At 41.8% G+C, this 24,147-nt stretch overlaps 1 protein-coding gene across 1 annotated transcript in view; it reads right to left on the reverse strand.

Moving 5' to 3' along the window:
* LOC132996823 (interleukin-1 receptor accessory protein-like 1) overlaps positions 1-24,147 on the reverse strand; it is a 204,938-nt gene that overhangs the window by 138,630 nt on the left and 42,161 nt on the right. Inside the window, exon 2 of the mRNA XM_061067183.1 lies at positions 2,028-2,307. Within this exon, the coding sequence (XP_060923166.1) occupies positions 2,028-2,307 (280 nt within the window). The remainder of the gene's footprint in view (positions 1-2,027; positions 2,308-24,147) is intronic.

Raw genomic sequence — 24,147 nt, forward strand, 5'->3', positions numbered from 1 at the left:
TTAAGCAGGCCCTTTTTAAAGCCACCGTATGTCACTGCAAAGAGCCGACTAATGAGCCAGTCGAGGGAAAAATGCCCTTTACCTACAAGGTTAATAAGTTATTACTAAATAATCAAGAATGTGCAACTCTGCACATTATTCAGCTTTCTTTATTCGGCTCAACTGCTGTAAAACTGAACAGTAAACACCTTGTGACAAATTCAAGTTGTTGTTGTTTTTTTTCGGCTTGACGATAAGACCAAATACTATATCACGTCAATAGGATTGATATCTATTATAATTATTATCTATTTTCAGTGTAAAGTGAAAATAGGTAAATAAATTGCGTGTTACACTTCTCGCTGAGCCTGCATATACATTTATTTCCTATTCTCCACTTGCATATGTTCTCCTGTCAACCTAGTTTTTGTTGTAATAAGTGATTTCCCCGGGCATCAATAAGTTATATCTTATTTTGTTTCATCTCATCTTATCTTATCTCCTAAACATGTATTACAATATGTATTTATATTGTTTTGCTGCACATCCCTAATTCAACAAACTTATGAGTTAATTTATTCAGGATTTTATTAAGTTATTTATTAGTGACATCAAGGTGGCCGTTTCTTTAATTTCTCAAATATTTTCCTCATTGGTTTTGCCATTCACTTTTTTATTTTAAATAACATCTTAACAAGGTCTGGCAGTGTTAATATTCAGTGTAATCAGTGTAGCATGTGTTTATAACAACCCCCTAGCTCTGATGGATGCTTTGAATAAGACAGACAATCAGCAGAACTGATTATTAATCAATACTGGCAATTTGGGGATAAGGGTCAGTGTTGAAAATATTCCATTGTGGGTGGCAAATTTTAAGATGGAAATGTCAGGACAAGCATGTGTGACTCTGTAAAGCAAGAACATTTAGGAGCTGCACAAAGCGACTGCAGGTAACAATAGTCCAAAGAAATGCCTGCGGAGAGAAATCCTGTGCCATGGAAAAGTGCTTTCTATTCACAGCTCCTGTTATTTCTCTCCATGATGGGCAAATAAGTGTTGCCCCTAAATTTGCCTGTGAATGGCAGAGACTGGCGACAAAGCAACTCGACGCGTCCAAATCAAATCTCGGGGCTCTACTTTCTGCGTGATTACACAATAACTCCGGGCTGACTGATTGTCTACCTCCAGGAACACGCTGCCAACGTGACTGAATGGAGAATTGTGGGATTGGTGCTGCCCGTTTCTATTCAAGGCGGCTGCCACGGCGAAGGGGAGCGTGCTAATGGTGCTGAATAGTAATGACTCAAACCTCTTAAGAGCTGAGAAACACAAGAAGACCCAGCACTGAATGCAACTTCTCAAACGCACATTATTCACCTGTCCCGAATGGTTTGTTCACACGAGAATACGGATGTTTTTGTGGATTTTCCCTAATTCGAACAACGTCACGCTGCTATTTTTCAAGAATATGTGCTTCGAAGTTCCCACGAGGAAATTGCTGCGGGCTCAGAGACGGCGGCTTTGCCTTTTTCCTTCTGACTGGCCACGGCCTACCTGAAGTAATGAAAACTTCTGAGCGATGAAGCCAGAAAATGTTCCACATTACAGAACTCATAAATCAAACAATCGTCTTCCTCCAGCATCACACAAGTGGAAAAGGAAGATAGTCCCTTACTTACTTTTATCTGAGTAGCTTATTATTTTCCTCAATCTTCATTCAGTGAATTACTGTCCCTTCTCTTTTCACATCTCTCCTCACTCTTTAACTTGTGAGGGCCAGAGAGATATGGATTTACCACTTGAACCAAATGGCTAACTGTCCACCAGAGGAGAATAAAGACATAATTTAGCATATAAATCCACGCAGAGGGACCTCAAACTGCTAAATGATGCTCCCTGGATTACGCACCAATGCTCTTCCTGCACTTTATCAGAAATCGAATGCCCACAGAGTTCCAAAACCGTATTTACTCCCACTGATCATGAATTAGGAACGACGATTTACATTTGTCAGCATTGACGAAAGCAGAGAAAGAAAGAGGAATTACCTTAATACGCAGGAGTAGTAGCCCACGTCATCCAACTCGGCTGGTCGAAACCAAATGGCGTCCTCCTCCTTGCTCATCCTCGTGCCATCGAAACTGATGGGCTCCTCAAAGTCCCCGTGTCCTGCGCTCTTGTACCACATAAGGCTGAGCCCGGCGCTCTGTGCATGGGTGTAGTTGGCCCGGATATATCCATAGAATAAAGCGCACTTAATCCGTACAGGTTCCCCCAGAAGCACCTTGTATTTCAGGTAGTCCACTGACCAGTCGGTGCAGCCCTCCTCTGAAAGACAAAATAAGAAGAAGGAAAGAGGAGTAAAGTTAGTGGGATTTCTGCAAAACAGTGTGCATCATCACTACAGGCCCAGCAGAGGAGATCTGTGACCAAGACCAATTTCAGCGCTGGCATCAGCTCGTCTCTTCATGTGCTTTGCCAGCAGTCCTTGTATCGTAATCAATAAAGATGCTCTCTCTCCCCTCCGTGCAGCATTGATGTCTCTGTCTCTTTTTTTTTGTGTGTGTTTCACAAGACGACACAAACCAAATGAGGCTCTTTGCAAATGCACAGTGCACACCCCGAACAAAGAGCTGCCTAAGTGTGCCCCTATGAATTCGCAGCTGATTTAAAAAGGCCAGAGACCCCGCGTGTATCCTCGTAACATGTTAACTTGTTGCCGTTTTACTATCACAACAACCCTTTAAACGTTTAAATGAACCGTTGACATATCACTTGTTGCTTCCTGCCTTTGTTCGCCGTCTTCCCCTTGCCTTCACCTACACACGCTGCATTTATATTTGACTCGGGTGTCACCATCTCATACATATTTTGATTCGACTGCCAATAAACTGTGTATAAGGCGCCATCAATATCCGTTTGAATGGCGGTTGATGGCAGCCACTTACGTTTGACCTGAGAAAATGAGAAGCTGCCGCACGCCCGTGTTCATTTCCTGAAGCTATCAGACCATGTTCACGCCTTAAACATTTTTCAATCACATAAATGGTGAAAGAAGCTTGTCTTATACTGCGCTGCTACACATGCCGAGGCTAAGGAATATGCGTGCTCCCGTTAAAACATCAAATAGATTGAAAAATAACTGTATTATTCATGCACAGCAGGCAAAGGGATGGTTATGATTCTCTGACTTGTTTTTCCTTCTCTAGGTGTATATACGATTTAAGTGAAACACCAAATATATAATTGAAATTGAATCCTTACCAAGCTCTCGCACACCAATGAAAACTCACACAGATAATACCGATGTACTGTTACTAATTAAGGTCTTCACACATGGTGAGTTGTTTGAAAAGACAAAGGTATCGTTTGTGTATCAAGCGTTCACAGAGAAATATGAAGGATATGAGTTTCTGTTGAGATGAGGCCTTTTTCATGAAGCGAGATTCTGAGTAAATGGTAAATGGACTATTCACCTATCCACCTATTCACACATTCATACGGGGTAACATTTCTACATGCAGAGCTTTTTCTATCATCTATACTGTCGTCATGGGGACAAGTTGGGGTTCAGCACTTTAGATATAAACTGGAGGAACCGGGAATCGAACTAACAACCGTTTGGTTCGTGCACGACTTGCAAATCCTCGGTGGACGATGGAGAATCACATAAAAAAGACGCACTGTCTATAATAACATATTCAAGTATGGTCTACAAATCACAGATTCATATTGGACTGTATTGATAATCCTAACTCGCAATATTGTCTTCAAATAATGAAATATCATATATATTTATACTTCTATTATTGGAACATTTGTTCAGAAGTTGAAATTATCGTGATAATATGATAATTATCGTAGATCTGGCAACGCTGACACTGAGACACCTGTTAGTCATCCAGCTTCCTTGTGTGAAATTGTGATAAATTATACTGGTAACCTATGCAGCAAGCTGATGCAAGTAATTCCTACATTATTTTAAGGTTAACAAAAAAGTTACACAAGAGATAACATAATTATTTATCATCATCTCATTAGCCTGGGAAATTGTGACGTTATATACTGCAGCTTTTATTTCATACCGTTTAAATTCTCTATCCTATCTTGCTAAATTAATGGTACCCAGGATGATATGAGGATATGACATTTCTAAATGAAAGATTTCCAACATCTACAATTTGATTCAGTAAACTCTTTGCTCATATCATTGCTGCATACCTTACAAATAATATAAAAGCTGCTGAGCGTTTTCTAAATATGTGTACTTCTATCCAATCCTTCGGTGGCCTTTTGAGACACAAGCAGACAAACTCTCTTGTAATAAAAACCAATCTGGGTTCGTGGCTGATCAAAAACAAGCTCTCCCACTGCTTCACCTTCCTTTTTCCATTACTTTCTGCTTCCGACGTCCTTCTTTCCCTCACTTCACCTCCCCACGTAGCTCTTCCTTTGAAAGCATCTGGCGCGCACAGCTGCCGCGGACTCAACAGGCTTCACTAATTGAGCCTCCATAAACGTTTTATTTACCAAAGAAGGCGACTTGGCGAACCAATCAGCGAGACGCGGTGCATGTGGCTGTCGTCGTGGGTAACCTGGACAAATGGTGCCGACGGGGAGTTCAAAAGTAGTGATTTATGTAAATGTATTGTACTGCTGCTGTGCTGCAAGGGTCATCCTGAGAGTGGAATCAACACGGGTGGGGGCTCTGAGTGCTGGAGAAGAGATGGAAAAGAGAGATGTGTTGTAAGAACACTCTGAATCACTTGGAGAGTGAGAGATGAGGACGACATAATGACACTCTACGTAAAGTTTAATTGCAAAAGATCCATCAATTACCAAAATCACTGAACTTGGGGTTATCCATCAAAATAAAGGGGGAAAGTGCAACAGTCCTGTAAAAGAGGACTCAACGTACCAGGATGCAATGCAGGAAAAATTTGGAGTTTTAAATAAAAGCCTTCCATTTTTTTCAATTGTTACTAATACAGCTGAATTTGACAAAAATAAATTATGAAATTGTCAGTCGTCGAAATTGTTTTGAATATTTATTTAATTTATCAGCAAATAGTGGTAAATGCAGTTATCATTCAGCAATATATAACTTTATAAGGTTGCTCAAGGGATATCCGAGAAATTGGAGAAATCTGTTGATGAAGTAGATAAAGACAAATGAGGCTTTTTTATGAAATGGTTCAAAAATATACATAATATAAAGCTTTTGAGTCTGGGTATTCAGTTTTTTCTTTAAATGACTCCTGTGATTTCAGCATCAGGCAGGTTTGACAGCTCTTTCTACCGACATCTCACAGACGTGTCAGATCAGCACCTTTTCTAATCTGACGTGATCCTAAATTAGCAGGAGCGAGTCGTTTTCTTCATTTCATGAGACTGGGAACATTGTGTTCAAATGCAAAGCGTTGACGTGACCTTCTGAACTGCCTTTTTTTGTTATTGTCTCAATTATGTGGGTCTTCCCAGGAGCAATTCAATGAAACACTCGAAACGCACATAGAGTGAATAACAAGAAACCGAATTAAGCAAATAAAAATGCTGGTGAAGGCGGCGTGAGCTCTGGAAACTACCCAACAGCACATCCTTTCATTGTGATTATGTCTAACTGTTTCTATGGCAACAAAGGATCTAGCCTCGCTTATCAAGAACTCGCTAATTAGTTTGTGGACGATAATAACTTGAAGGCTTAAGGTAAGGACAACCACAGCAGAGTTGGTTTCTAATCACGTGTCCTAATTTAGAGTCTGGAGTGTTTTACTTTCACGACTAATAAAAACAGCAGGAGGGTGGAGAAAGGTCATGTGCAAGTAGACAGCAGCTCCAACAAATTACAAGTTTAGTTTGTTAAAAAGCCAAGTGTGAGAAAACCTTTTACTCTGTATGTGTCTCAGCTGTGTAATGCATGCATACTCAATGGGTGGTGCAGGAGCCCGACACTTCCCTGCAGATACATGATTACTTGCAGTGTTATTATTGAAATGTTCCATCTTATAGTTGTCGACTGGTTGTATTTAAATTAATTCAATCATTATTCATAATTTTCTGAAAGGTGTAGACATGTAGCAACCCATGATGGTAGAATAAATGTGTGGTCCTTTAATAGCATGCATTGTTTTAGATTAAACTACACAATAATATACAGTGTAAAGCTGTTATAGTCATAAATAGCCTCATAATCCAATCATATGATATTTAACTTGATAATACTTCCAATAATAACAATATACTGCACCAAACTAAACACTAAACAGTTTTTTACACCTCTGGAGTATGCTGCCAACCCAGACGGAAAATAATATGGCGAATTTCTCAAACTGGCTTTCATTTCGTCTCCACACACTGGATTTGGTACCAGGACAAAAAAAAAGGCACAAAGCAAATTCATCACTGCCAAACATCAGACAGCCTGGCTCTGTCACTGCCTTTCCCATCAGCACTGCAAACAAACACTCAGTCCACTCCTTTTTTTTTTTTTTTTTTTAGCACTTTCACTCTTACTGAAGAGGAACGTCTCACAGGACGCGGAAGAGGAGAGGCAACTGCTTCAAAAGGGTTATTTTGATGATGTAGTACAAATGTGCTACTACAGCACAGTGAATAATATCGTGGACAATTCTCCAACAGGGTCAGGAAAACATAAAATGGAAAAAATGTAATTGCATACTCTTATTAATATGCATCCGATAGAAAGATAGAAGATAAAGAGGGAAATGGTTGATTATTTCTTAAACCATTTGCAACATATAACAGAGAGGCTTTTCAACAGTGAAATTAAAAGAGGCTTTTTCAACCACCCTAAGGCATTCAATTACTGCACACGGTTTGGAAAATATCCCCATTTCAACTGAGAATAATAAAACCGTCAAAAAAACAACTAAATTAATTTCCCTTTAAGGGTGAACTGAAGCCCAACTGTTTCAAAGGGTTCGCCGTGTTTATCTCCCATTCCGCCACGAGGAGCGTGCCAGTGCCAATAACCGTTATCGTCCAACCATCATCAAATTGCCAGTATCGTCAGACTTTTTGACAGGGAGGGTTATCGTTCATTTCATTAAGTGAGGTTGGGGATTCCGCAGAATCTGTTGGCAGGAAACAAACATGGTGCAAAGCCTAATTGAACTCGATTAACATTTCCCCCCCGCTCACCAGATTTCCATTCCACTGGATCACAATTGGTGAGGGAATTGGGAAATCCGCTGAGTTATAATAACATAACTCCGGCAGCACTTCAGCGACTGGGACCATCAAGCGTACGCCAAAGAAGAAACGGGTAAATCCAGACAAACTCCCTGAGTACGTGTGTGTGTGTGTGTGTGTGTGTGTGTGTGTGTGTTTGTGTGTGTCTGGGTAACAACAATTCTGTTTGTCGGCTGAAAAAATGGTAAACGGTAACTGTCAGCTTTCGCCAAACGATGACAGAGGAAATGTTTGCAAGTCACTGTGCATATGAGTCAGGATTTAATTGAGCCGCGTTCCCTGACACCGCATCGAAATGGGTCCTGTAACCACATTTCGATTTTTATGCAACGCCATTAAACAAACACGGGGCCATTTGTGAAGCCTGCCTTGTTTTTATATTTGCCATATTTTTACAATTGCGTTAAAAAAAAAAACATTTGGAAAAGGTCTTTATCCTCTGGTTTTATGCATATACCCAGTTTAAAGAGAATGTTATTCATAAAAGAAAGAAAATATGATAACAAAGGTAATTGGCTGCATAGGGTTTCATTTTTAAAATATAAAATGTCAACCGAGGGTTACACACAAATACAAATCATAAACAAATGAGTGTAAACTTTTAAACATGTTCGTAAATACAAATATGAAAAGCATTTCCTCTAAGAGAAACACAAAGTCTTGTTCTGATTTGACCCTCACTCTTAAGAGGATTACTCTGTGGAACAGCCCTCAGGCATTTTCCACTTATCCACAGAAATTGTTGTTCTGAATTTAATACACATTATAACGTGTATAGCTTTATAGGAAATAGATTGCCTATTTCCAGCGTATTGGATATGTAGGACAGGATATTCTAAAATATATTAAAAAAATAAATCTTGTTTGCGAGACCCATGCGACACAGATGGGACCAATATGCTAGTAAAGCATGGAAAAACAAATATGATGCATTTGTGGATTTAAAGGGCACCACAATAAAGCTTAACAAATGTTATGTCATGGTGTCCCAGGGAGATTTTACTATCACATGAGCACAAGCACGGGCTCCTCCTGGAAAAGAGGTGATCAGCTCATAAATTGGGTTACAGGTCTGCTGAGGGGTAATCGTATGCAGATTGAGTCGGGTCACCACGGAGACTCCCACAACGTGTCTGTTGCCTCATAAGCACTCAAGGAGATGGTTCACTACCATTTTTCTCCATAAAAGCCCCAGTGTAATTTAATCAGAAAGGTGTGCATACATTAGGCCTGGGCTGATTGGATAAACACACAAGCATCTGTAGACACACACACACACACAATCTACGAGGTGACGCGACATCAACCTTTACTTGCCCTCAAGAAAGTGTAGTGTCTTAGCTGGCCGGGCTCCAGGGTCCCTAAAGGAACTCATCAACTTCACAGCCACTTTTTGCCGAGGGAGGCTGCGCGGGGGAAAAGAAAGATGTCTCGAAATCTTGACCTGCCATTTTCCACCTTGTGAAAACGCTGTCGCAGCAGAGTGGGTCTCAATTAAGAGCAAAATAGCTCTGATGTGTGGGAAAGGTAACCTCTCGGCTGCCGGCGTGCGGGGGGGAGATTACCGACATGATTGAAGTACCTCCAGGAGCTTGAAGAAGAGAATAAGTCATCAGCCAATAAAGACATCAGCCACGGCCCTCTGCATGTGAAAGTATGCACACACACACACACACACACACACACACACACACACACACACACACACACACACACACACACACACACACACACACACACACACACACACACACACACACACACACACACACACACACACACACACACACACACTACACACAATAAACAAGCAGAGAGCTTGTGCTTGAATAGAAAATAATCAATTCTCAAAAGTGCAGCAGGGAGAATGAAGGGCTGTGTTGTGGCACTGCAACAGAAAGGAAACTGCAAATGCTCAAATGACCACAGTTATGGGCCATATGGCGGCATAAAGCAGAATCTACAACCACCTGTGAGCGAACAGCCATCTATAAATACCCAGAGAGCCACTGCAGGGGCCGAAATGTTAATAGTCCCACATCTGATGAAATATGCCTATTAAGGACGGAGCTGGAATAAGGATGTAATTAGCCGAACTTAAAGTTAGCATGAAGACAGGGAGGCAAGGGCAAACAGCGAGTCTGGCTCTGTCGAGAGTGAAAAGATTCCCTTGCCAAAAAAAACAAACTCTGAAGCTCATTAATCAACAAACCTAAACCCAAACCCAACATGACTGTGCTTCACTGGCTGTTTCTGGCAAACTATGCAACAGCAGGAGACGCAAGAATGAACGCAGAAAAAGAGAAACTATTGCTCTAACATGCAACTTCCCACAAAGAATAAAGCCATCCCACCATTATCCTGTAAGGGCTACAGGGGGACACAGCTAATCCCAGCTGAGATTTGGCGAGGGACGTGGGGGGGCTACCCTGGAGAGGTCGCCAGGGTATCACAGAGACAAACTAATATTCACACCTACACCTTCGAGTCTCCATTGGTCTGACACACTTCTTTATACTTCATACTGAAACAAAATCTACTAATTATAACATATCTTCATTGTTCTAGGCTTTGGTCCTTAATATAAAGATGGATGATGTGTCTCCATTTCCTCCCACTTTCCAGAAATGAAGCCAAAATATGCCAGACATGAACGCTGCCATCTTGGAGCCAGAGTCTGAGAGGTCCCGCTGATCAATGCACCCGACCAATCATGAGTCAGTCTCTGCTTAATTTCTATAGCTTCAAATTTCTTATTAAAACCAAACTTACCTAAACAAATGAACACATACATCGGTATGAAGTGATAATTACCTACAATGGCATGTACTGAGACTTGGTTTGGCCCATGTGCCATACACTAACATGGAGGAGGCAGGAATAAAGAGCTATAGTGCTGTCAGCCACCAGGTGGAGATCCACACTTTGGCTTCACTTTAGGGGTGGAGTCATATCATCCATCTTTATATGCAGTGTATTGTCATGATATCAATGTGCACAATGTGCAGAAGCTTCAAAAAATGTCTTAACATTACATAAATTTCACTGATGTAAACACTGATGACGCTTTAAAGACCAACTTACTGGTTAAACCGAGACTTATAATAATTGCTGTTATTGTGCCAACTCTGGTTTTTCAGTTAATGTAATCACTGATATTACATCCCATAACCAGCAGATATGATGACAGTATTGAGCTTCTCATTTCACCACTGAAAAATAGGTGAATGACTATAGCTGTCAATATTTTTATGTATTCCTTTAAAGTCAAATAAAGACACTCCTATAATAGCCTATTTTTGACTGTTTCTAGAAAAATATTTAACATAGATGAGGTAAACCAGCTTATTTCATGATGGCAGTGACATTTACCTCCAATCCTCCTCCCCGTTCCTCATAAGCAACTCTATCTCTCCATCTCGCCTGCACTTTGCTCTCATGACACTTTATCTTCATTTGTTGTTTGTCTCTCTTTCTCTCTCTCCCCAAGTCCCTCTCTTCCTAGGCAGCCACTGGGCTGTCATTTATATGCAAATACTCATCTGTGATTGAAAAAAAAAAAAAAAAGAAACAGTTATTCTTCCTATCGCAAAACAAACACTGCCCGCAATCTTGCTGGCTTCCCCCCATCTGTATCAGATCCGGCTCCCCTGATTGGCCGAGGCCTTCAGAGGGAGCAGAGCCTGCTGTCTCCAATCATGGGTTAAATGCTGATGGGGACAGGAAGCACAGAGGTAGCTGATAGGAAAAGGCGACATCGCCAGGGTGGACCGTCGCCGGGAAGAGAATAAGAAAAGAGGCACAGGGTAAAATTCAACACACACACACACACACACACACACACACACACACACACACACACACACACACAGACACACACAGAGGTGGGTGAGATTACTTTGGCAGAAATTATTCAGGTAGAGCACAAGCTGTTCCTTCTTACTGCCACATTTTATAAGGGCAGCACATGTCCACACCCATTCAGCCACAGCAGATACCCATCATCAATTTTGATCATTTTTTAAATGAATTCGACTTCACGGTGCTGTAAATGTTTTTCTGATGTTGTCTTCAAAATGTGTGCGGCGTTTTATCATCTCGAGCTCTGATCAGATGATTATTGGCCGAGTCCCTGTTATGTGAACTGGCAACAGCAAAAGATCGTAAGGGAAAGTAGGAGTTCCGCCTGCGATTGAATGCATCTGCCAATAAGTCAAGTAGCATTCACTACCCATGTTTGTCCAGACTCATTATATTTGTTTTGAAGACTTTGAATGGGTTTGATTAAAGGAATTGTATTTATTTTGTTATAAGTGATTTCTTCACAGTTATAATGACTGTTTAGCCTTCGAATGCTGCTCAAAGGAAGAGGAGTGAATAAACTTCTAACTTATAAGGTGGAACCGTTGACAGTAGGGAGAGGACTTTGGGCAGAAAAGGTCTCTGGTTCGTCTCTGGTTCGACTCCACGGAGAAACAACAAAAAGAAGAACCTGGATTGATCTGTCCAAAAATCCAAGAGGATTCTCCCTACCCTGTCTAGTGCCCCTGAGCAAGGCACCTTACTCCCCCAACATCTGCTCCCCGGGCGCCTTACATGGCTGCCCACTGCTCTGTGTGTCCTGCACCATATGGGTTAAAAGCAGAGGTTACATTTCCCTCCTTGCATGTCTGTGCATGTGTTTGAGACAAATAAAATGTATCTTAATCTTAATCTTAAATATCGATGAAGACTCCTGGTCCTGAAAGTGATGCAAAAAAAAAAGAAACAAAAGTGGCAAAACCCTATATTCTCTCTGATAACCTGCAGGGAGAGACTCCAAGTCTGTATTTTGAAGACATCTATTGGAAAATAACCCTTTTTCTCACTTGATTTATGCAGTCAGTCATCATGTATTATTTAGAGTTTATGGTTCCAATCACTAGTTTCAAATTTTTTCAATACACCAGAAAGTAAATTTTGTACATAGTGGTCCCATTAATAGTCAAATAAACTATAAAGCATTGTTTGCTATGTGACTGAGAGCTACTACTGTCTAATTGGTGCCAACTTGATCACGTTTGATCTGAAAAAGTGGATGCTACACAAACTGCCAAACTTCAAAATTTCTGTTCCCATACATAGACTGACCATTTGTCTACGTACATTATCTCTACATAGGAAATTAAGCCAGTTATCCGTCTTATTCTCATCAATCCATCATTGTCCAACACTATGAAAATGATTGTATCTGTATTTTTGACAGGGAGTAGATGTAAGAGTGTTCCCGTTATGGCTGCTGTGTCTCATCCAGAGAGAGCACTATATAATCAGAAAATCATCCTCCAGTTCCCCGCGGTGCCAGTAATCCTCTCATCTAACAAACAGCTTTGGGAGGCATCGAGACACACAACATAAACAATACTGACTCCTGGAGAAAAAAAAAAAAAAAGTGCTGCAATGCAGACATGACTGCACACACAGGACAAGAGTGTGGATTTTTTTCACCCCCAACACACCCACACAGGTACAAAACACACACACTGAACAGAGAGCGGGCCTCACAATCTGCTTTGCCCCAGTGTCAGCCTGTTATTGCATGCTGCATCATGGTGGGGTGGGTACGCTAAGCCGGTGACTCAGACCCGGTCCACCACAGACACCAACACACCGTTTGGGCGTTGTGCTCTGATGCCCCGGCGAAATGAGCGCTGGCGGAAATAGAACGCGCCCGGATAGATAGATAGAGAGCGGCGTGGAGTCAGCCTCTGTGTCAGCCGTTTGTGAGACGATAAGATGGAGAGAATATGTAACCCAGCTCTCATACGGTAACTCTGACCTTATTGTTTTGTCTCTCATTTTTTCCCACACTGTTAACTATCAGAGCAGCATCTCTCCCTCCCTTTTCCCCCCCTTTGTGCTCCGTCTCTTCCTCTATCTGCAAGCTATTCAACTCTTGGGCAGGAAAGTGGGAGGGTGAGGGAAGGTTACGCCAGAAGTTCAAAGACAGAGGGAGGAAATTATGATAGAGAAATGATTCAAGCTGTAGATCAGCAAGAACACTGAGGTCCCCAATAGCCCCAGAAGTAAGGGCGTCTGGGTCGTAAATCATATGAGGCAATTGGCAATGATTCTGCAGGAAGTTGACGGTCACTCCAATTCTTGGCAAAATTGCCTTGAAGGTCAAATATATATATTTTTTAAAAATCGGGAATATTGAAAGGAATTCAGAAGTTAGGCAGGACTCAGGAAAAAAACACACAATAATGTACGCTACACACACACACGCACATGCACACACACACACACACATATACACTGGCAGCCAGGGATACAGGGAAACCTAGTGGTCTGGAACAAGAGTAGAGCCAGAGCTTCCCATTAGAGGACATTACTGTCAAACACTGGAGCAGAAACTACCTGCTGTACACTGATTACCAACCTACCTCCAGCTACAATTCAATTACAAACCAGATAATATGAGGCGCCGCACTCTTTCTCTGTGACAATGACATTGGGAGGTGAGGACAGCTGGGGGAGATGTTTCCTGAACGTGCACAACTGCCCTTGTCTTTCAGACTCTTGCACCAGACTGACTATTTCGGGGCTCGGCTCTACCAGCATGTCTATTGCTCTCATTACATTTTTTAAGGATGTGACAGCTTGGTCTCACAGCCTGAGGGGCTGCATAACAATGTTTCCACCATAAGGATGCTACAAGTAAGGAACAAGGGCTGTCTGCAGTGTACTAATCCTTTTGTATGCTTTTGTGCTCGTGAGAAGTTGAAGTAGGGTCAAGTTTTGGCGTCGCTCATCCGATCAAAGATGCAGCATTTCAATAACAAAGCCTCCTTTATGGTGCAGATGATCCATCAGTGAAGTGATGAGTGCAATTGAATAGCAAAAGACTTCCTTTAAATTGAGATGCATCCTTCGTTAAGGTGCATATTAATAGAAGTCATGATGATGGAGGATCCTACTCTTAGACATGCTTTCAGGTCCATACATGCAACGGACGTGAAACTAGAAGAACACAAACACCTAAGGATGAATAAGAGGAGCTGTACATGTAGAGGATGATGGTGAAGATGCCAACTTGTTTTTTGCGATAAGGGCCTACACAGGGGTTGATTTGTCACTCAAATGTTAGGGGCATCTTCCTCTTCAGTGAAAGACTCATTCTGGAAAATGTCTGGCCCCATTTTTCTGGAGATCTTGTAATTGAAGGGGGAAAGTGTTGGTGCAGTGTCTTCGATAAAGGGACATAACTAAGAGTTATTAGCAGCAACAGGAACTTATTAGCCCAAATTGGTGGGTAAAGGGAAAGATTCAGAGCAGTAATTTATGGAGAATGCCTGCCATTAGCACACGTTCATATAATCTGCCACCAAGTCAATCATTTCCCATATTCTCTCCAGACTGAAGATGAGTAATAGTCTCAAAACGAGCCTTTTTAAAACAATTTTACCTTTGGGAGGAAATTCTCCCGACATTACAAGTCCAATTATGGAGCAGACTGGGGAAGGAAGCGGCTCTGCAAATCAAACATTAACTTATTCATACTGTAAATCTGGGGGAGGCAAGGTCATTTATTGTACCAGTCAAGAGGCGAGCTTTCCGATAATGAATTATTAAAAAGGGGTCGGCTCATAACTGCTCCAAAATATCGAAAAAAACAGGCTGAGAGCAACAACAGCCAACCTAAAGCAAATACCGTGGAGGAGAATAAAACTGCATTTGATTTGAATTTGACCGCTCTTTCCTCTGTAAATAAATAAATAAAAACAGTGCAAACTCTAAATGAATAATATTAAAACACTGCAAATAGCGAGAGCTTGTATTTAGGTCAAAAACACTTTCAACTATGAAAGTAATTAAATAAAAGATGAACTCGAGCCCAATCTGGTCATTTTGAGACACTTTTTAGTTATATAACAACGCAGGCGTACTCTTCACCACACACACACATATATAAACACAGCCACAGCTATATGTTCCACGCAAATAAAATAAACAGCTCCCTCAACACACACACACTGCGATGCCCTCATCCCTCAGCCGAGCCGCTGATAACAAGCAGTTCATTTCCCTGATTCAAAATAAGCCGTTCTACTCTGCTCCAATTAGAAGCTTAGCAAGAACTCCATTAGCATGTGCTTCACCCCATCTTCTGCCTCCAGATGCACCTACAGTTCAGGCACCGGGGTAGGGAGCCGGGTGCCGAGGTGCGTAACAGTTTAAAAAATATATTCATGCACAGTGTCAGCAAATTAGAGCCTTAATGCAAATTGAATTTACAATAAATCCACCTGGAGCTGCCACAGAGGAATACGAGGGGGAAAAAAGGAAGACGTGGAACGAAGAGGCAGAGGAGGGGGAAGAAGCCAACAAAATGAAAATGGAGATTCCGCCACTATGGGCATACATTTGCATATACATCATTAATTAAAGCGAGGTTCATCACTCAGATGGATGACGGTCTGAGGGGGAACTAGGGAGCGAACGAAAGTCGAACAGAAACAAAGGTTAAAGAAGATATGACAAGTCACTGACTGATCTTTGCTGGTGTTTACTTACACATCAAGTGTTCTATATTATATAGTAGAGAAAAAAAAGAAAAAATGAGGCGACAGCCAATTAGCAGCGCTCATGCCGTCGGGTTGACAACAGCAAAAGAAAACGCAAGAATAATCTGCAGCCCTGCAGTCAAAGACTCGGTGGGCCTGTTAGTGGGAATCGCAGGTTCGGGGCAAGGCACCAATGGGGTAATCCAATATAAACAAACTATCCGCAGAGGTGGTTGAGTACACTCGATTAATACGATTGTTTCTCGGCGGTTCACACGGGCTCTTGCAGGTGGTAAGTGCTCCCCGTGCAGCTGTTGACTGTGTGAACGCAGAAGAGTGCGGCCGTTGAAGATGTCGCCAGCTTTCAAAAGACGCAAGAAATTGTTTCGTGTCACATTTCCCTCTAAATATGCCAGTTTACACTTTGTTTGCAGTAGCAGGGATATGAGAAGTGGTTCCCAGAGCCCGATTGGTGACTAAAGGTGCTTTTGCAGTACGGGCCCAACAGCAGGTGAGATCAGAATTGCTGAATATGATACTGCCTTTAAATCCCTTCTTAAAACGTTCTTAAAAAGCATTAAATTATGTGTGAACTTCTTTTATAGATTTTTGTATTTGTGCTGCAATTTTTTACTTAGACAAGAAAAGTGCTTTGCAAATAAAGTAAAATAATACAATAATAAAATCCAGTTTATAATCTCATGAAACGTTATTTCATCCTTTTTACAACAGCACTCCAAATGTTTTTTTTTTTATATTTCATTCTGCTGGTTTTAAACTCTAAAATGTTATTCTTCCAAATGGTTGATTTCAGAAGGCCATTTCATCAATGACCATTTCATAAAGCTTAATATTCATCATTTAATTATAATGTATCAAACAAGACAAACAGGACAGAGACAGATATTTGAGTGGCTGCGGTTCTGACCTGAAAACTTTTTTATTTTGTCTGTATTTACTCATATGCCTATTTTTATTTCTTTGGGTCCATATTTAGCTTCCTGTGATGACGCATCCCATAGAATAGTGAACATGACTTGACAACCCATTTTGTCACATGAATGTTCTTAAAAGACAAAAATACATGATACATTTTAAACTCTGGGGAGTTTTTTTCTGATATGTTTACTTTACCTTCTTTTGGTTTTGCTATTTATCTTTTTAAGGGAAAGTTGCACTCAACTGAGGCTGACTGATAATGACAAGACTGTCATTTTGGTACTGAACGCTGTACGCCAGATGGTCACGCCAGCACCCTCTGACCTCACTGCATGTACATCTACAAAAGAAACAGGAGGGAGGGTAAAATGGTGCGTTCTTTTTGTGGGTATTAAAGGCGTCTTTGTAAAGACAGAACATGTACTGGTCCTGCAGCAACGTCCTGTGCACCTGCATCGAGGCTAATTCAACAGATAATGCTCCAACAGGCTGGAGGTCAGAGAAAAACAACTCCAGCTGCAGTATATGTGTGCAGGAGCTGCACTAGATAAAAACCAGTTGCTCGGATATTGATCAAATGCTAAGACTGGTGCTCCGGTACATCAATCAAACCAAAGCAGCTCTGCTGTTAAGCCATCTACAGCAAAGTGTGCCTACCTGGATTGCAGATCTGTTTTTCACTTGAAATATTAAGAGAGGGTTTTTTTTCTACTTTTTTAATCTGCTTCTGGCTCATTCCTCCTCCCTTGGCTTTCCCTCTGCCAGTAATCAAGGAAAATCAAGGAGGCAGTGCCCTTGGTCGGACTTTAGACAGAAAACATGATAAAGGCTTCGGGCTGTAAGGGAGCTATGAAAAAATCCTAATTCCCCCGGTGAGATGAAGAGGATGTCATGAAGAAATTGAATTACAATTTCCCTGCTGTTAAAAGGCTAAAGAGGTCTGACGGGATGAGAAAAATAAGCCATTGTTCAACTTTGACAAAGCATCAGTCTGGTAGCTACTCAAAGAAAGAGAAAAGTCAATCAGAAAAAAAAGTATTCTGTCGATGCAACTGTAACTAAATCATAAACTTTGCTAAAAACAACAATATTATAAAAGATGTTGCATGTTAATGCAAACGGTTGAATTTGACAGGATTAACACACAGGCAGGTTTTAAACAAAAGCCCTCATTTAAAAAATTCCTTCACATGTCCGTAACACCATTTTATAGTAAGTGCAAGTGAAATGTGGCAGCTAAGTTGTTGTTTCCCTTTTTTCCTCTGCAGAAAAAAAACGTAATATAATATAGTGGCAGTATTTTGTCATCTTATTTCCCCATAATGCCAGAAAGCTGAAGTTTTGCAAAACCACCGTCATATTCCACTGTGTATTGTGGAATTGCCACTTACAAAGACTGAAGTGTGTCCTTGAGCAAGGCACAGGGCTGAACACTGACCTGAACCTCCATTTGAAGGAAAGCAGGCAAATCAAGGATTCCCACGACATGATGAATGACGCACGGAGGCATAAGGAATATGACAAGGAGAAAGATAAATATCTATATTTGTCATATCTCATTCCTCTCTCCCTTCCATCCATCTTTGTCTCTGCCGCCGCACATTATCTAATAAAGCGGAAATTCCATAAAAACAACCTTAAAAACCCCTCAGCCTGCCAAACCCGGACTCCGGCCCATTTGGGGAGCCATCGTAAATTCTGAAGTCTGTGATTCTTTTACAGAAAGCACGAGGAGAGGTGAGCTAAATGGATGAGAGCGCAGTAGTTGCCGGTAATGTATGAAAAGGGGGAGAGGGAGGAGGAGCGACACAAATGCAAAAGGAGAGGAGGTGCGCGTGTGGACGGGCACCGAAAGAGACAGATGAAAACAGACTCAAAGACCGGCTGAGAGCCCATCTCCCAACTGCGTGCATATTAATGCGGCACTGCGGAAACCCAGCCCGCCCGGCAGCAGCCAAGGTCACCAGAGATTACCAGGACCATGACTAAACAGGCTGGCCAAAGATTACAGAGGACACCCTTCTCTCCACGACAGCCCTTCACCCCTGCCACCTCTCCCACCCTGAGTCCCGTGTCAATCCGACGGGTGAGCGCTAATAAACCAACAAGTTGTCCCTTTCTCCGTGACGTGTGGGAGCGGGAGGAGGGCTGAATGCATGAATTTTGATTAGGTTGCACATAGTACCAGGGGTTGTGATGATGTAACAAGGCAGAGATTCTTGCAGCCGCGGCCACCTTCTCCCTCCCTCGCTCGTGCTCTTCCCTGCAGTACGGGTGAGGATGAACGACAGGAAGGAGGGAGGACGGTAGAGTGGCGTTGGAGGATCAATTTCTTCCTCCAGCCACGACCGGACACTCCTCCTCCTTCTCCATCAGCTCCATTAAACAAGCTGTGTCATTAATGGGCTATTCTAGGCCAATGTTTTCCATTAGTGTTCCGTGTGTCCACTCATCTGAGCGAGCAGCATAGGGAAATATACACGTGTAGGTCGTAAAGCAATGTGGGTAAGGAGAGCGTCACAGGTCGGTCGCGCAACATATTCACACAAAAGCCCTGCAGCTGAAGACAGGTACTTGGGAGCACCTTCACTTCCTCACAAACCTGATCTACACGCGGCGTAATTGGAGTGGTGCTATAAAAAGCCAAATTGCAGCATCCCGCGCATGCATAGTGACTCTGCAGCACACAAACACACACACAAACAGTGTCTTTATTCTTGGTGGGCTTGCGACTCCCTTTCGATTAACAACCAAAGTTTCCTGCAGAGTCTGGCTATACGTCTCCACTCCAAGATCGATTCCACACTTTGATGATCTTCTAATGAAGGCAGTAAACATGCAGATTAGAGACTGCCAGTAGCCTTTCTAAATGTCCCTCCTCCTCCCACTTTATCTACTATCCACTATTTAGGAAGCCATCAGGAAGAATAGATCCCAAGACAAATGCCACAATTTGTCCAAGGAGCAAATAGGTCATTTTTGCCTAATTTATCCCGCTAATATCATCCTCCAGAAAATTATGGCAAACTAATGCTGTGCGCTGCATCAGGACGTCACAATTCCACTACCACACATGTACTGTAACTATAGACTGTATATAAAGATGCGTGGGTACTGCCATCTTGCACATTTGGAGCCAGAGTCTGGCACAGCAGGTGATGCAAAGCAGTAGAAAGGTCATGTGTCAATCACAAGGTTTTACTTTGGCATCAAGTTACTGGCTAAAACCAAACTTACCGGAACATTTTCTTAAATGACTGAAAGCAACTGTGATAAAAAAAAAAAATCAAATTGGACTTTTTAGTTTGAGCCATGTCCCCCCCACCAACATAGAGGAGGCAGGATGTATGACCTATACTGCAGCCAGCCACCAGGAGGCAATCAGGACACCTTGGGTTCACTTCAGGGGAGAAGTCATGTTGTTGATCGTTATATATAGTCTGTTATTATAGTGTTTAATGAATGATTTCAGAGTGTATGTTACAGAAATATAACTCTAAGTAATTTTACTCAGGTTTAGTACTTAATTAAGATTATAACATACTTTTCTTGGTTATTTCTGTTTACTCCTGCTTTATAGTAACACTCCACTATATCGCAATGAATATATATTTTAACAATATTTGTAAATATTTTCAACAATATTTACAATATTTAAAACCTGAAAAATGTCAGGAGTAATGGAACAAATGTATAGTAATTAGCGTTTTTACGATATTAAAATGTATTAAAAGATATTTGTGTGGCCTGCTCATGTACAGTGGAGGTAATGCAGGCTGTAAGGAAAAGGTCTCCTTTGACAGGGGACGTATTTAATCGGAATTTGTCAAGTTTTAAGCTCAGGTGCTTGTTCAGCGTTGACCTTTGTGTGGCCAGCCTGCAGCGATCCATGTGTTACTGCTGCACACTGCAAACCACTTGCATCACAGCACCGTGATCACCTGGACATTACAAATCCGGATGTTTTTGAGTTAAAGGACAGTTTCATTGATTTTAAATTTAGCAACTCAACCTTTTATATCCTCTAATAAGTTAACCACAAGTTTACGATAAGCGTAATGAGGTCCTGCAGAACATTTCTACTTAATTTCCAATCCTGTGAACCCAGTAAATAGCTTCTCAGATCGAGACGATGACAAGTGGAGCCGGCCGTAAAGATTTCTTCTTTTTTTCCTCGTTGGAATTAATCTCGCAGAATGTTGGAGGAGATAATTAACAGGTGATTTCATCTTCACTTTAACTGGCGTGCTCATTAACGGGGTTTGCCGTATCTGGTAAGAAAAGAGACCTAATGTTTCGGTTAATGGAAATAAACAAATAAATTACTTGGACTGCAGGCAATCAAGACGGGCGAGGTTTTGGCAGGGTGACAAGTATCAACGGCGCCGAGCCGGCTTCATTAGCAGGAATAGGGCAATCACGTAAGGATCATGTGGGCGGCACGGACGTTATAATCATGATAATGTCAGCTGGCAGAATAAACAGGTCCCTAAGGCGAGGCTATCACCACTGCATCACAGATCATCGCTTCATAATTTCCTGTAGGAAGCGATAATCATAAAACTATTACTTTCCACTGGCTACTGCACCGTAAGCAGAACGACCTCCACATTTCAGGAAAACAAAACCTGCGTTTTCCACATGAAGTATCCGTGAGGGGAGATTAACAACCAGAGGGGGGATGACAGGCCTCCCGGGCACTGAAATACACCTGGAAAAAGTTGTACTGCCTCTGTGTCATACTTCCTCAGATGACTTATCTACCCTCGGTGCCAGGCCCAAACCCAGAATTGGGTAATGGAGCCCAGCTGTCAGAGATACTTAGTGTTTCTGCCAAGAGAGTGGATGTATTAGAAGAAGGGAGAACATATTTTCCCCATCTATCCTCTGAGTAGCTTCAATATCTCCGTTCAGATACTCAAGATGGTACCTGAAATATCATATTAAAATAATAAGGACGGTTACAGAGCCAGAGAAATAGCAGGGCGGCACTATGAGTCCCAACAGAAAGAGGTTACAAAAAAGGTGAGGCTCATTATTTCTTTTTCATTTCTGTTTAAAACCAAAATGCATCCATCCTTGACGATTTTTGTTTTGGACTTTATGTGCAGAGACATTCAACTCTATCATATTATTGATTTCTTATTTATCAAGAGGGCTCAGAAATTGCCCAAAGTCTATATTTTAAATGAATCCCTTGAAGGTTTTAAAAGAAAGATATAAAGCTACATAAACTGCAGATTAGTTTGCACAATGAAAACAGTAATTAGACTCTGATTATGTATGTTTTTATCATTTTAACCTTTTTATTTGTTTCATTTGTAATTCTTTCTCCTTCTCTCTGATGTGAGAGAAAATATTTTTTTACTACAAACCATTATGCTCTCAATCTAATGCAACTTTTAGAGAGACTGTCAAAATGAACAGCAGTGGCTCTGTTCTCTCTGGTAACTGTCACATGTCTGCCAATGGCTCATTGATGATGATTTCAGAGGCTATTAGAAGCTTTTACAATTAATATTTACTCCTTAAAGGGTGTTCTACTTCTAACTGGCCAAACCGAAGCACAAATAAAAAAGTGAGCTTTTGTATCAAGAGATGCATGAGGGGAAAGGAAGCACAGAAACGTATGCCTCTTCATATGCAAAGTCCTCACCATAAATAATAAATATAGTGGTTTGAGTGTTCCTAGGAGCAGAGTGGCCTCAATAATTGTGATTCAGGGAATTGGCAACCACTAGGACACTAAGACCCCAACGGGTTATGGACTATAGGGCGATGCTTCACCTTTCAGCACAACAGTGAAATGAAGCATACACCCAATACCGGAGTGGCTTCAGCACAAGTTCCTGAGTGGCAGAGCCGAAAGCCCAGATTTAAAATAAAACTCAGAACCTCTCTGGAGAGACACCTCCCGTCCAATCTGACAGAGCTTGACAGGATATGCCAGCAAGACTGAGATAAACTGCAGAAATCCAGCTGTGGAAAACTCTACACAAGGAGAAACTGCAAAGTGGCGAACTGGGAAATTTGGGATATAAGTAATGTCATTGTTTAGAATTATGATATGATTGCCAATGTCTCAACATGTTTTCAATGTAGGTAGATTAATGGGTTAAAAACAGTGATTTGAAATCTACAACACAGAAAGTGAAACAGTGTATTAATACATATTTTCACTATAAACACATACAAACAAAATATTTAGGTCCTATTTGATCCATACACCCAGATACTCCAAGCTACTACATTATTCATAACCGTGTGCACTATCCTTACATTTAATGCTATACTTGCATATTACCTGCGGATTATCTAAGGGAGAACTGTAAAAAGTTTGTGTAGGTTTCCCTATCGCACTATGAGATAGCTTTACACACAATGGCATTCTGAGATACTGGCTTATCGCCCCCTGTCTCATCCCGCACCCTCTCTCTCTCTGCCTCTCCTCAAATCTCTCTCTCCTCTTTTGACTCCCTGTGCGTCCCTCCCTCCTCTCTCCCGCTGTACACAGTATTTGCATATCAGTCGCTGAGGAGCTGTTTCTCTGGTGGCAGTGGTTGTCGCCCTGGAGTATTCTTGTCTGGCATCACAACACAACTCGGAGATCAGAGAGCCGAGCACTGTGCCTCTTAATGGGAAGATCTCCCCCCACAGGCTCCTCTGCCGCGTGCATTCTCTGCTGCTTTCATTTAATCCTCTCTCCTCGCCTGCTTCTCCTAGTTTTCCCCCTCCTCTCCCTTTTTCCCCCGACCCGCTTCTTCCTTTTCCTTCCGCTCGCTCCCCCTCTGCAATCTTCTCTTTTCCTCCTCTTCTCCCATCCTCTCGATCCCTGTGAATCCTCTCTTAACTTCTATTCCCCCTTCTGCCTCTTTGCTGCTCTCTTCCTCTCGTGTGCTTGTTTTGAACACACCAGAACCAGGACATGGGTCTCTAGGGGTGCCAGGGCTTCTTATATAAGATGATAAAAAATTCACATATTGCATGTTCTTATTACGGAGAGGAGAAGAAGAAGAAGAAGATAGAGGGAGGAGAATTGTGGTTGGTGGGGGATGCAACCACAAATTAAAAATAACTAAGGAGTGTGGAGAAGGGGAGGGGAGGTGTGGCAAAAAAGTACAAGTACAAAACAGTCTTCAGTGTCATGTTGGCAGCTGGAGGGTTGAATCCTGCATCGCACAGGATCAGAAACAAGCTGGATCGTAAACATAGAACAGGAGAGGGGAAATACTGCACACGCCACATTTGCATAATGTGTAATGTGGCGTGCATGGCGCAAAATCATTTCTTCCTGATATTACTTTGTCGATAGATGTTTTCTAATGAAAAATAAATTGGTGCCTGTTATTGGTGCCTGTCAAACCACGGCTCTATTTCCACATTATCAATCATCAAAAGGGAGTTACTGTGAAAGCAGTGAAGGATCCTGGTGACGACTGGTGCACCTCTTACAATACCTGCCCTTGTTTTT

The sequence above is a fragment of the Limanda limanda genome, chromosome 23, assembly GCF_963576545.1.
Source record: "Limanda limanda chromosome 23, fLimLim1.1, whole genome shotgun sequence".
Taxonomy (NCBI): domain Eukaryota; kingdom Metazoa; phylum Chordata; class Actinopteri; order Pleuronectiformes; family Pleuronectidae; genus Limanda; species Limanda limanda.